Raw genomic sequence first — 12,521 nt, 5'->3', positions numbered from 1 at the left:
TGGCTATTTAATTGATGTCACTCTTTATCTTTGAACAGGTGATGTTCTAGAAGGTCTTTAGTCAGAGGTCTGGATCAGGTGGAGGTTTAGCAGCACTGGGCTTATCTCTTCTTTGGTTAGCACCTTGAGTGCATGACCTGGTATGAATCTAGGGAGAAAAGGTCCTGTCTTTCTGCTGATAGTACAAGACTTAGATGAGAACTGGGCTTTCTGTACCTTGATTGGGCTGTTGGAAGCACAACAGCAGTTTCTCTCCAGCTGTGGAGTTCTTACTCCTGTGTGGGTTGCTTGCACTCATCCAGTGGGTAACGTCAAGTGCTCATACCCTTTGAGACCAGGGTTGAAACCATTGTATACAGAAGTCCTTAAGGGTGTGTACATACACGCACACACATGTCTGTGATTGCAGTTAGGATTGTTCTTTTCATACATGCGCAATAATATTTCTAGGGCTTTATATGTAGGACAAAGGATAACTCTTCAAAAATATGCTTCTTAAAATACTCTAGCAGCTAAGTAATTAATACAAAATAGAATGAAATCCATAGCAATGGCAAATACAACCCATATGCCTCAACTTTGAGTGTTGCTCAATATTTTAAACTTTTCCCCCTCTTATTGCCTAGCAGAATGGTACATCAGAATGGTTGTGGTTACGTACCACTTCTTTGTAGAAGTGGTAATAGGTGCCCAAGGAGGTATGCACAGAAGTTCTCCAACATTAAGAGCTTGACTGTAGGCTCATCAGCAGCATTTTCTTTCTGGTTCTTTGAATGTCTGTGATGTGTATCTGATAGGTATGCCTATAATTCATCATTTAACAAAAAACCCCCACTTATTTTCTGTCTAAATGTTATTAGTCTAGGGATGCCAGTGACAGAATACTCCAAAACCCTGAATTTTCTAGGGTTCTATAGCAGCGTAGTGGATTTCCACAAAAATCAGGGCTTTTTTTTTTTTTTTTTTGGGTGGTGGGGAGGTGGTAGTGGTGGTCCTTTTTCGATTTAGTTTGGGATTTTTTGTCCAGTTACCGTACTGACAGTGGCTTTTTTTTTTTTTTCCCCTCCAGAAGCAGCAAATTCCCAGTAACTTATATTTGCAGCGCTCTCTAGTCTTCTATTCCTTTTCCTTAAATCTCCCTGATTTTACAAGATTCACTGTCGAACCAGACGGGATGCGGCCGCCTCGGCGATGTGCGGGGGGCAGCGCATCCCCCCGCCCCTGGCCCCGCAACTTGCAGCACCACGGCCAGGGGCTCGGGGCCCGCCCGCACCGCCCCAAGCACCACGGCTAGGGGCTTCCAGGGGCCGCCTTGGGAAGCTTCCAGTGGCAACGCCCCCTCCCTTCCCAGTGGAAGGGTTTCTCACCTTAGTCGAACGTAGGCCGTAGAAGATGGAGTGTTAGGAGCCGTTTGTGTCGTTGCACTAGAACAAAAGCCCAGTCGCTTTCGACTTGGGCTATAGATAGATACAGCGCTGCAGTGTAGTTACAGCTAGATCTCTTTGCTGAACAGAATGTAACTTCAGCTGGAAGAGTGTATGTCAAGGTTTGTAGCTCAAATTTCATAAATGGAATTCTTAGGAAAACAGAGGTGCTCTTCTTTCACTGCGATATATAGTTTCAACTGAATCAGTGTTTGTTTTACCTCCTCACCTGTACTCCATGAGATAATAGCAGGAAGTTGTTGCGAACTCTGTTTTGCATGATCACACTTTATTATGCTGATCAATCATTTGCATTTTCCCCAGGTCTGGTTGCTTTGTAACTAGTCAGTGTAAAAAAAAAAACACCAGGTTACTTAGTCCCGCAGATCCTTGAAGTGAATGACTGTTTAGCTCAGCACATTCCTTCCTGTGAATATAATGGTTCATCATACCAAATCACACCTGACTTCTTCCGAGTTGCTTCAGAAATATGTCTGTAGCAGAAGGTCTGAGTGCAGTGTGTTCAGAATTTTGCTATCAGACCTGGTAGTACAATAGCTACTGTTAACAATACAGGAAGCATATTTTGGCTGATATTCTTCGTTCCTATGGATATTCAGGTAATCCTGCTCCTCACACAGGCCATGAATCCAAAAGAATTAGGTAATGCTTTGATGTGAAGTTTTGTTGCTTTCCTCATGTCTAGCTAGTGCACTGCTACTGAGCTTTTTAACCATTTATTTATCTGTTTAAAGTCTATTGAAGTTATAAGAGAACAAACCCTAGTATTTCTTCTCTGACCCATCCTCTTGGACAAAAATTAATGAAGAATCCACATTTTCAGTTTGAAGCATAGTATGAGAATTTTCATTAATTCTGTGGTTTAAGGTTGTTTGTTTCCGAAGGGAATAAAGTTCCTTACTCTTTTCTTTTCTTTTCTTTTCCTTTCTTTTTCTTCTTTTTTTTCCTTCCCCCCAGCTGGGTATATTTTGCCCTTTTTTTCCTGATTTGATTCTAGGGATTAAAAATTTTAGAGAACTGTTAGTGTCATTATCGGAAGGTTAAATAATCTATTTTCCTGTAGCTTTTCTTAAAAATGTTTACTGAAAGAGTTATATTTCAATGTTTATAAGTAAACTATTTGAATGGCCAATAAATTTCATTCATGAATAGGGAACTTTCTTAAGTAACTGTTTCATAGCATTGAGTAAGTGATACATGCTGACCTCTTCATACTGGAATAGTTAGAATATTTTATTGATGCTGAGGTGCTGGGCTTTTCCATCACCTGCATCATTTTATGCTTTCTAGGGAGAATTCTCAAGACCTGAGAAAATTTTTGTAGATATTGTCTATTTCAAGATGGAGTTATTATTGTTGTTCCATGAAGCTTTGTTGTGTACTATATTGCAGACCTGTCTTTTAAGTCTTTTTAAGACATCTTTTTTTGGTTTTGTTTCCTTTAGGTTCAACATGGCTAGTACATTCCCAGAAACACCTACACCTGAAGCTTCTTATTCAGAAAATGCTAATGCTAAGCTGTCCTTTCTACCTGAAAGACTGAGAAAGAAACTGCTTCCTTTTCAGGAGAAAGGCATCATATTTGCACTCGAGAGAAGTGGCAGGTAAAATCCTAATTATATCATATGCTAAAAATAATTATTTTAGGTAAATGTAAACTAATTTTTACAAAGGCTATGCCATAACATCAGCTTTTAGGTGAGTTATACTACAGAAATGGTTTGTAAACTATAACGGTTTAAAATGGGAGGTGGTTTAGTTTTTCTCCAGAGGATGAAGAAATGTTTAATAATGCATTATGCGAAAGAGTACTGTAGTATCAAAGATCTCCTCATGTAAAGGGAGGCTGATATCAGTAGGACCATCTGTTTTGTCATGTTAATAGAAAATTCTTAAAATAAGTTAATTCACATTTGTTTCTTTAGTTTATAATGGTGTGGTAGAGCTGTTAAGAGAATGACAGATCTCGATGCATCTATGTGGTTTTCTATTTTAAACTTGGTACAGTTCTGGAGCTCAGTGAGCTGCAGCAGCGGAGCAGAAGAAGCCTTGCAGAGTGCTCAGTTAGCAAGTGCAGCAACTGATGGAGTAGGCACTCAACAATTGAATACCTGGTAGATCAGAAAAATAGTTTAGGCAGCAGAGGCTGGAAATATTTTGCTGAGTAAAAGCCTGTTATAGGGGCAAAGAAGAGGGAAGGGAAATCTGTTTCCATGTTTATAAACTTTAGAAAATTTAGGCAGTTGCAACATAAAGCCATGAAACTACTGTATGTTCTTTTGGAAAGTAATGATGTTTTAGAGGCCTGGCACTAGTGAAATTATTTTAGCTTTAGGTTTTAAAAAAGGATGAATTAAAAATTATTATTTTTTTAAATAATATTATTTTTTTAATGAAAAAATTTAAAAAGTTTCTGATCATTTCATCATCTTGCTCAGAACAAGAGGCTTAGGGTCCTAAGGTGGTTGCTTGCTAATGTTTGTGGGTTTTTGCAGGAGGAAAGAAATGTGCATCTCTTTCTCTAAGGGTGAAAGGTCGGAAGGGAAATGTATATCATCAGCTCTTGCGATTATATGGAACTTTTGATCAATTAAAATTTCCTCTGAAGTGTTTTGCTTTAATCCTATTCTTTTGGCCAAAAACCTTTGGCAATTATAACATTGCTGTCTTCAGGGACTGAAATAAGCCATCTATTTTATGCTGCTAGACTAGGTAGCAGAGTTGAAAGATGAGCCTAGCCATTAATGTGCAAGCCTGAGATTTAAAAAGCTCTATGCTGTACTGGCATTAACTTCTCTGTGACCACTGGTCATATTAGGCATTTTCCTGCTGCACAATGTGACACTGAGAATGAATGCATACAGTTTAAGACTGATAGAATAGACAGCAAAGTCTACATTAGAATTGAATTCAGAAATCCAAAGGGCTTGACTACCATATCTCAGTTGATCTGATTCTAATAAGGGGAAGTGAGGTTTTTATAGTATGCAACTGAGGTGCGTTTGTATATACAAATAGTGAAATAACAGAAGACGTGAAGTGTGTATAGTTTCTTTAATATTCATTAGTGTAGGCTAGTGGATATATTTGAAAGTAGCATAACTTTTTGCAGCCTATTATATAATATAGGGGTTCTTCAGGAAACAGCTTAACTGTAGGACTAGATAAATTTTAATCAGGTATTTCTTTCTTCCTTTTGAGAAGTAATAATTGCCTGCAATAAGTATCTAAAAAGGAACACCTAGGATAATGACTCTGTCAAGAAGGGAATTATATTACTTTCATTAGGGTTATGGGCTTTATGTTGTTTTCTTTTCTTGAAACGCTTCGCTAATAAAAGACTGTCGAGTAATATGGCACTGATGTCTTTACTGTGGGTGCCTGTGAAAGTGTTTTCATCGTGACTGCAAGAAGTCTTCTTCCTTGATGTAGCAAATTCGGCATATTAGCTGGGTCAAACTGAGGCATTGTGTGCACACTCTCAGTTGGCCTCTCTATAAAGTAAAATGTATTAAGTCAAACTTTCCCGAGGAGTACTTTTTTTAATCTGTCACTTTTTCAGGCAGATGTAATTTTCTTTCTGTCCCAAAACAGAGAACAAGAGCCTCAGCTGCTTGTAGCTGAATTTTCTTATTAGTTTGTTAGCCCTTGGCTCACCCAAGTCTTTCCCTTTTGTGTGCTCCATAATGATTTAAGCTTTCTTTCAGTATTCCCAGTGGTATATTTTAGCAGGATCTGGTACTTTTCCATAGAAGTGTCTTTTCTAGTTTTAAAAGCATATAGACATAGGACTTAGAATAAGCAGTATGTGCATCTCAGCTCTTCTTTCTTCTCTCCCTCAGGCTATGCACTCCCTTTCCAGTCATCACTTAATGCTTTGCGGTAGTTGCAGGAAACTGGTGTAGAAGAAGTGCTCTATTGTTGGCTGAAGAGACTCAATTAATATTATATTAGGTTAGACAAGCACCCAGCATGAAAAGGGTCTTATTATTAGAACAAACTTTTATTTCTTGCATGTAATGGTCTGGGAGTAAGCTATTAATTCCCTTGTCTTTTTGTGGAGCATAAAATAAATATGTTGTTATGATTTGTGCTTTTGATTCTTCAGTAAATGAGTTGAAGGCTTTTTCAGTAGATGCTCCAAAGGCATCGTCTAGACTAAACAGAGAATGCCTAACACTTTTCTAGGAAATAATAATTCTAGAGCCAACAAGACAGTGTACAGTTCAACATATGCTAAGATACCTTTTAGCTCACAGACATGCTTTAAAGGTAAGTAACTGTATGGCTGCTTACCCGTTAGTAGAGATTATTCTTCAGAACTGCACTTGGGAAAAGGTACCTAGGAATGGAAACAATGTTTGGTCTTTATTCATAATGACATTAATGTGCAAAAGAAATGGGTGCACCCAGATTCTGTCCTTGAAAACTATTTTATTTTTATGCCTTTTTTTTTTCAGGAAAAGTATATACTACTTTAAAAAACAGCTTTAATATGTATGTATTCATTTACATGTGCTTTAAACTGTCTCTTAAATAGAAAGCCACAAACTTGTTGCTTCCAGGAACATAAACTCTTAGCAATGGGCTTAGGAAGTATTTAGGGTTGTTAGGGTCAGTTGTGTATATGCTGTTGGGAGGTGGAAGCCAGCAATTTCTCTTTGCTGGTTATTAGTCGTAGCTTGGGCTGATATGGACAAATTGCCATTTCCAAAGAGCTCAGGGTAACCTAATCGCAAGTGAAGAAGCATAAACCGCAAACCTTAAAGATATCATCTTGCTTATTGTTTAGTTTGCAGGCCTATTTTATTCTTCCATGTAAAATCTATGAAGTATGCAGGAGGAGGCTGACTTGAGAATGAGGGCCCAAGCAATATAGAGAAGTCACCAGCCAGTGGTCAGGCGCTAGTGAAGAGGAGGTGGCAGAGATATATGGTCAGATGGCTTGACTGTGCTGAATGAGGATTGTATTCAGTCTCTTCAGAGCCCACATCTCTCTTTGAATATTAATGATTTTTTTACTGTTGCTGTTCACTGGCACAGTACTTGGAAATTCGCAATCTTTCTCTACCATATATTCTTGTTTTATATCCTCTCTTTATAGAATTGTGAGACATCTGTCTTGTATTACAATTTGCTCACCTGCATATATTGTAAAAGTCAGAGGCATGCTTTTGTTGGAAAGTTAGTTCTTTTGCATGTGCAAACCATATCACTAAATACTTTATCAAGTAATAAAAACTGTCAGCAAGTGATTTGCAGACATCATTATTTAGCATTGCTTGCCTTGTTGACAGTATCTGAAAATGATGGCTTCAGACACACAGATATCTTTTTTTCTAGAGATGTTGGCAGAACAATTTGTTTAAGCTGACTTGCTTGTGGATGCAAAAGAGGACTTGGAGATATTCACCGTTCCATTTAATGATCTTTTCCATTATAATGGTATGCTCAAACCATTTTACTGGGGTAGTCTAGTTTCCTGCTATGTTTTCTTCTCACTTCCTTAGATAAGGATCAAATGCATTAACATTGTAATGTCTATTTTCTGCCCGCCCCCCCCCCAAAAAAAAAAATCTAAATATTGAAGTGCTTATTGGTACATTAACCAGGATCTATATTTTACTCCAGTGTTGATTTATAGATAAATTTTGCTTTGTAATGGTACCTAGTAACTATACATTCTGGAGCATGTGATTTTTAGTTTCCCATACATGCTGGCTGAGTGTTGTTTATTAAGTATAGACACAGTAAAAAAGAGGTAAATGACAACGGATAGCAATAACATGATATGCAGAGTTCGTATCTGGCATTAATGTACCATAGCGGTTAGTAACATACCAGTTTTAATGAAAGGGTATTTGTTTCGTTAGGCAGTCATTTTCTAGTGTAAGAAAAATTTGTATAATGTTGTTTTGGATTGTAGGCTACAGAGAATCATTATGATAGTGAGCTCATTGGAGAATGGAGTGCAAGTGTCCCTTATCATAGTAACAAGTCAGTTGCCTGCACTGCAAAACAGTACTTTCTTTTCCACTGACTATTTCTGATCTCTAGTAAGCTATACAGGAGAAACACATAGTTAATTCTTCATTAATTAAAACAGATTTTTAGTTCAAAGACTTTATCAGTCTTCATAGAAATGAATTCCGCCCTCCCATCCTCAAAGAAGGCCAAGAAAACAGGATCAGATCAAAATTTTCTCAAAGATTGTGAACACGGCCAAAAGGTTCTAGCTGCACTTCCTCACTGGAAAGAGAATGTGTAGAGTCTGTTGAGGTTTTGGTAGTTGAGTCAGAAATGTTTACATTTCCCAGGCACAGTATAGCACTTTGTAGGGCCAGGAATTTCTTATACATATTTAAGTTCTTATGCAAATGTCTACATTGTTTTCTTTAACTTTCTAGAATGGTAGCAGGAAGGAGTGATGAAAATGCACTGAAATTCAAGCAGTGGAACAGGCTGCCCAGGGAGGTGGTGGAATCACCATCCCTGGAGGCGTTTAAAAAATGCATAGATGTAGTGCTTAGGGACATGGTTTAGTGGTAGGCTTGGCAGTCGTTGGTTAACAGTTGGACTTGATGATCTTGGAGGCCTTTTCCAACTTAAACAATTCTATGATTCTATGAAATTGAGTCTAGGTATCTGTGTATCGCAGTAGACTAACAAAATTTTTTCCCTCTTGAAATTCAAAATTCTCAAGTTCTCAGAAATCCTTGTTCTGAATCTGCTCTGTATCTCACTCAGCCTGCATGAGCGTCAAAAACCCTGCTCTGTAGTCTGCATGTCCAGTGCAGGACAGGGGTGGAGAGGGCTGGAAATGTGTCTTGTAATAGAATTTTTTAGACCTTGAGGAAGAGGTTAAGGTTTTTTTGTCTGGACTCTGAACTAGGTAGCCTGAATCAGGTGACTTCTTCTGCACTACCCATTAAGGTATGATACCATGAAAGGTGTAATTTCCATTTGAGTGTCTAAAGCTTTTGGAAGCTGATATAATAAGAGAAAATATGTTCGGTCTACGTTTGCTTCCTTGCACATTTTAGTTTGTGTTAGAACAGTATGTCCTTCTTCCCTTTCCCTCTTATTTTTGTCATTTTACTGAGTTTGATTCTGTTTTTTATGTTATCTATTAATCTTTCTTTCTCCTTCTGTATAATTCCACTGTTGCTTTCTGTCTTGTATTGCCTTTTTAAGTTGCCAGAGCTTCTGTTTTACTTTCCTTTTATTTCTTGTATTTTTTGATCCGTGATTACTGATTGATTTGTTTTTTCAGTGCATTTCTTCAGTTTCTTATCTTTACTAGTAGTATGAATAAGAAAATTTCAGAGAAGAAAATATTCTTCCATTTCCATTTTGAAGCACTAAGCCTAGATGCATGTTTACATATCTGTTACTTTCTAAGTCTTAATTTTTCTGTCCTTTGAAAGTTCATAGGTTGATGCAAGTCTACATTGTGATTAAACTCAAGACCAACTGCTTTTTACCATTGTCTAAAATAGTCTCTTTGTGTCAGAATCAACTACATGGTTAAAAGGAACACTTATCAAAAATATTTTACAGGCTACTGTTGGATTGTCCCCCAGTATTTTTTCTCACTATTTCTCTTCTGGGAGATCTGGCATTGTTAGTTTCAATTGAATTTTGCTTTGCTGTTTTTGCCTCTGATAAATCCTCACAGCACTACAGTCTATTAGTTTGCTTGATGTCTTAGTTTAACTTAAGCAAGTAACTTACAGCTTCATTTATGCAGTGAAAACATTAACCATTACTTACTAAAGAAAAATGTAACAAATGGTTGACATGGAGAGTTCATATTTTACGGAGCTATAGCTATTTGATAACTATCACTACATCATCAGTATTTATACTGATAATGTTATAAGATTATATACTAAGTCTTCATATCGACAATTATCAGTATTTATGGAGAACATGTATAAGAGGAATTTTTCTTCAAGTTTTACTCGTATTGGGCCATTTTGTACTCATTAAGTTGCTGGAAACCTTAGTGAGCATTCAGACTATTTCTTTGTAAGCACACAAGGTCTATCTATCGCTCTTACATGCAGGTAAGGATGTAGAACTGGTGTAAACACCAAACAGAATATCCTTTAATGACTCCAGATTTTGTAGTATCACTGTTGTTGTGAGACTGGAGTTAATTTGATTTCTTGTTATTAAACTTGTGACCAATTTGATCTTAAGATGGAGAGTTCAGAGTTTAACATGAGGAAGATAAATTCAAAACCAGGCAAGACAAAGTTAATTGTAGCCTCTTTTGGGAGGTCTACTTATTCTCTCTGTTGTTGTTACACTGACTTTGATAGATGCCAGATTAATTAAATTTGCATGATAGAAAAAGAAATTCCTTTCACTTTTTTTTTTAGTCATGTCTAGGAATATTTCTAGAAATGTCTCGTTTTTATTTTGTTTTGTACTTGGTGACTTGTAGCATCAAGTGCCATCAGCAAATGTCTCCATTTTTTGCAGATCCTGAGATCAGAGAGAACTGGGAATAAAAATAATTGTAACTTCTTAATGTGATTCCTGTCTCTAGTCTCAGTAGATTGTGGCTAGATAGATAGCCTGAAAGAGATGTTTGAAACAAAGCATAAGTCTCTTGCTAGAGTAAGAAAGCAATCTTTTTTTCCAACATAGTCAGCAAGTCATTTTAGATGTATGACATTATAATAATTTTGTGATAAATCTTAGTCCTTAAACTCTGCATAATAATACATGAACATTTGTTTCTGGTTTTAGAAAATAAGCTGAAAAGTAGTCCTTGGGGGAAAAAGAACAGAATAATTTTTTAATAAATATGTGGAGGTTCAAACAGTTAATATACTTCAGCAATTAAATATGGAGCTCTGTGAGTACTTTGTTTTTAATGAAAGGTTTCTTTTTTTAAAGGCATTGGTTTGTAATGTTTCAGAGTACATTTCACATATGAGAAGTGCCAAAGGAGGGAGGGGGGGAGAGAGAGAGAGTTATGATTAAATGAAGATGCTAGCTCACAGAATGAGGTTCAGATGCAGGAAGTATGAATGAGAGATTGAGCCAAATTCTGCAGAGCTTTCATGGCCAGGGAGGCTTGTTTGGAAGTGATGCTGGAGGGACTGGGAAGCAATTCAAATGGAACAAAAATTGCATTGTCAGTAAGTGAAAATAGAATGCTGTTCAGGAGAGGAACTGTGTGGAGTTAAGACAACAACAACAAAAAAAGATACAAGAACAGAAAAAAACAGTGATAGTTATCTGAGAAATTACCTGGTCTTAAATGTGGACTTTTAGCAACAGGAATAGAGAAGAAAATAGAGATTTTTAGAAATGCAGGCACAGTTTGTTAGAATGGAAGAGAAGAAACAAGTGAGATAAAGACTACAAATGTAAGTAATAGGTTGTTAGCGGTGATGGGGCAAGGGGAAGTGAGTTTAGTGTTAGCTGTGTGCAGTGAAAGTTTGCAGTGGGAGAATCTACAATGAAAAATTGTTGTGTTTAACTATAAGCATCAGGGAGAGGGTGGAATGAAATTTGAGTATGTGAGACAAGCCACATTAACGTGAGTGAGAAAAAGCAAGGTCCTAAACAAGTATGAGTCAAATTCTGTCTGACAGTGGAAATTGGATGGAGAGGAAGAATATAGGCAGAAGGGAAAACTACCCCAAAGGTAGATGGGTAGACAATTTAAATCTACACACTTTATGATATCTTCGTATTGTGTTGAAGGGGGGACAAGTTAAAGTAGAGGAGATAAATCAACGTAGAAAACGTCAGCAGAATTGCTTAGTTAAAGAGATATGTTTCAGAAAAGTGCAGTATTCTGTCAACAGTTGAATGGATGGTTAATTTTGAAGTATTTGGAAGGTACAAAAGTATTTTGAAGTATTGTATGGAGAAGGAACCAAGTGTAGGAGAAAACACTGGTTTTGAGAGCTTGGGGTACTGGAGGGAGAAGACATTGAATCTGGGAACTATTGAAAATAGAGATGCTAATGATGAGACGTTTTTCTTGGAAATTCTTTTCCCTGTTGCCTGATTCAGCTAACTTTAAGAAGAGTAGTTCCTCTGCAGCTCTTGCAGTGCAGATCACTGCAGGAGGAGGGTCACTTGGGAAAGCAGAGTTTATTGGAGAAGTAATAAGTACCTAAATTTCATTGAAAGTCATTAGGCTACATACTGAGGAGGAGCCACTGTTGTGCCAATTAATACTGAGTTCAAGGTTTGTAGCCTAGATTGTCAGTAGTTGGAATTATTTGATGTTTTTCCAACTGTTCCAGTTAACTGAGGTCAATCTTTCTGCATTGAGTCAGCTGGTGAACAGATTTGTCTCTAAAGCGAGTGACTGAATAGGTGAAGAGTTTTCAGTATCACTGTTAGGTGTCTTCTTGACTGGAATTTTTATCCCTTAACAGTTTAATGTATTCTAAAAACCTATTGAAGTGTCTGAGCTTAACCTTCAGTTTGACCACTTTGATAAGTGTTATTGCACATACCTTTGTCAAAGCTAAAATACTAGGATATATTGGCAAATGTGTTCTCATAGCTTTCAAATCTTAATAAAGCATTTTAGATGGGTTTTTTTTCGGTTACATGGTGAGGAGTGTAGGAGAAAAGCTTAAGACAGCACAACCATTCTCCTCTACGCTCATTTAGAGACTCATTAACACTGCAGATGTGGCAATTTAGTGCATCTTACATTAGATTGAGGGTTGTTTTTTATTATTTGGGGGAGGGGGGTTAAATGCCTAGTGTAGTTCAAGAGCAAAGGTATAATCTAGCTTAAATCTTCTGGGGCTCTATTTTTGGTAAAAAAACCTTGATTATTTTTGCAAGGAAGTCAGCTCTCTTTGTTCTAGTTTTAGGACTGCGTGCTGTGATTACTGACACACAAATGTAATGGTTGCTTGCGCAGTTTTATATAAAAATGTACTAAGTTCAGATCCCTTAAATAACCCTTGGTTAAGATGTTAGTGCTAAAGTGTTGGCTTGTGAGTAGGAGGTAAATTATATGTTGTAGCGTTATATAAAACTGACTCACATGAGTAGGTGAGAATCCCAAGAATATCAGGACACCCA

At 37.1% G+C, this 12,521-nt stretch overlaps 1 protein-coding gene across 10 annotated transcripts in view; it reads left to right on the top strand.

The window, feature by feature from the left end:
• ZRANB3 (zinc finger RANBP2-type containing 3) overlaps positions 1-12,521 on the top strand; it is a 51,856-nt gene that overhangs the window by 4,496 nt on the left and 34,839 nt on the right. For 7 of the 10 annotated variants that reach the window (XM_055812416.1, XM_027793889.2, XM_027793883.2 and 4 more), the window contains exon 2: positions 2,891-3,049. In XM_055812416.1, coding sequence (XP_055668391.1) covers positions 2,898-3,049 — 152 coding nt within the window. In that variant the 5' untranslated portion in view covers positions 2,891-2,897. Of the gene's footprint in view, positions 1-2,890; positions 3,050-12,521 lie in introns of those variants that run through there. The other 3 variants (XM_027793888.2, XM_027793890.2, XM_055812415.1) reach the window with 3 other exon arrangements.

Source organism: Falco peregrinus, chromosome 8 (genome assembly GCF_023634155.1).
Source record: "Falco peregrinus isolate bFalPer1 chromosome 8, bFalPer1.pri, whole genome shotgun sequence".
Lineage (NCBI taxonomy): Eukaryota > Metazoa > Chordata > Aves > Falconiformes > Falconidae > Falco > Falco peregrinus.
Note: the sequence above shows the minus strand (reverse complement) of the source record. Positions and strands in the feature narration are given on the sequence as shown.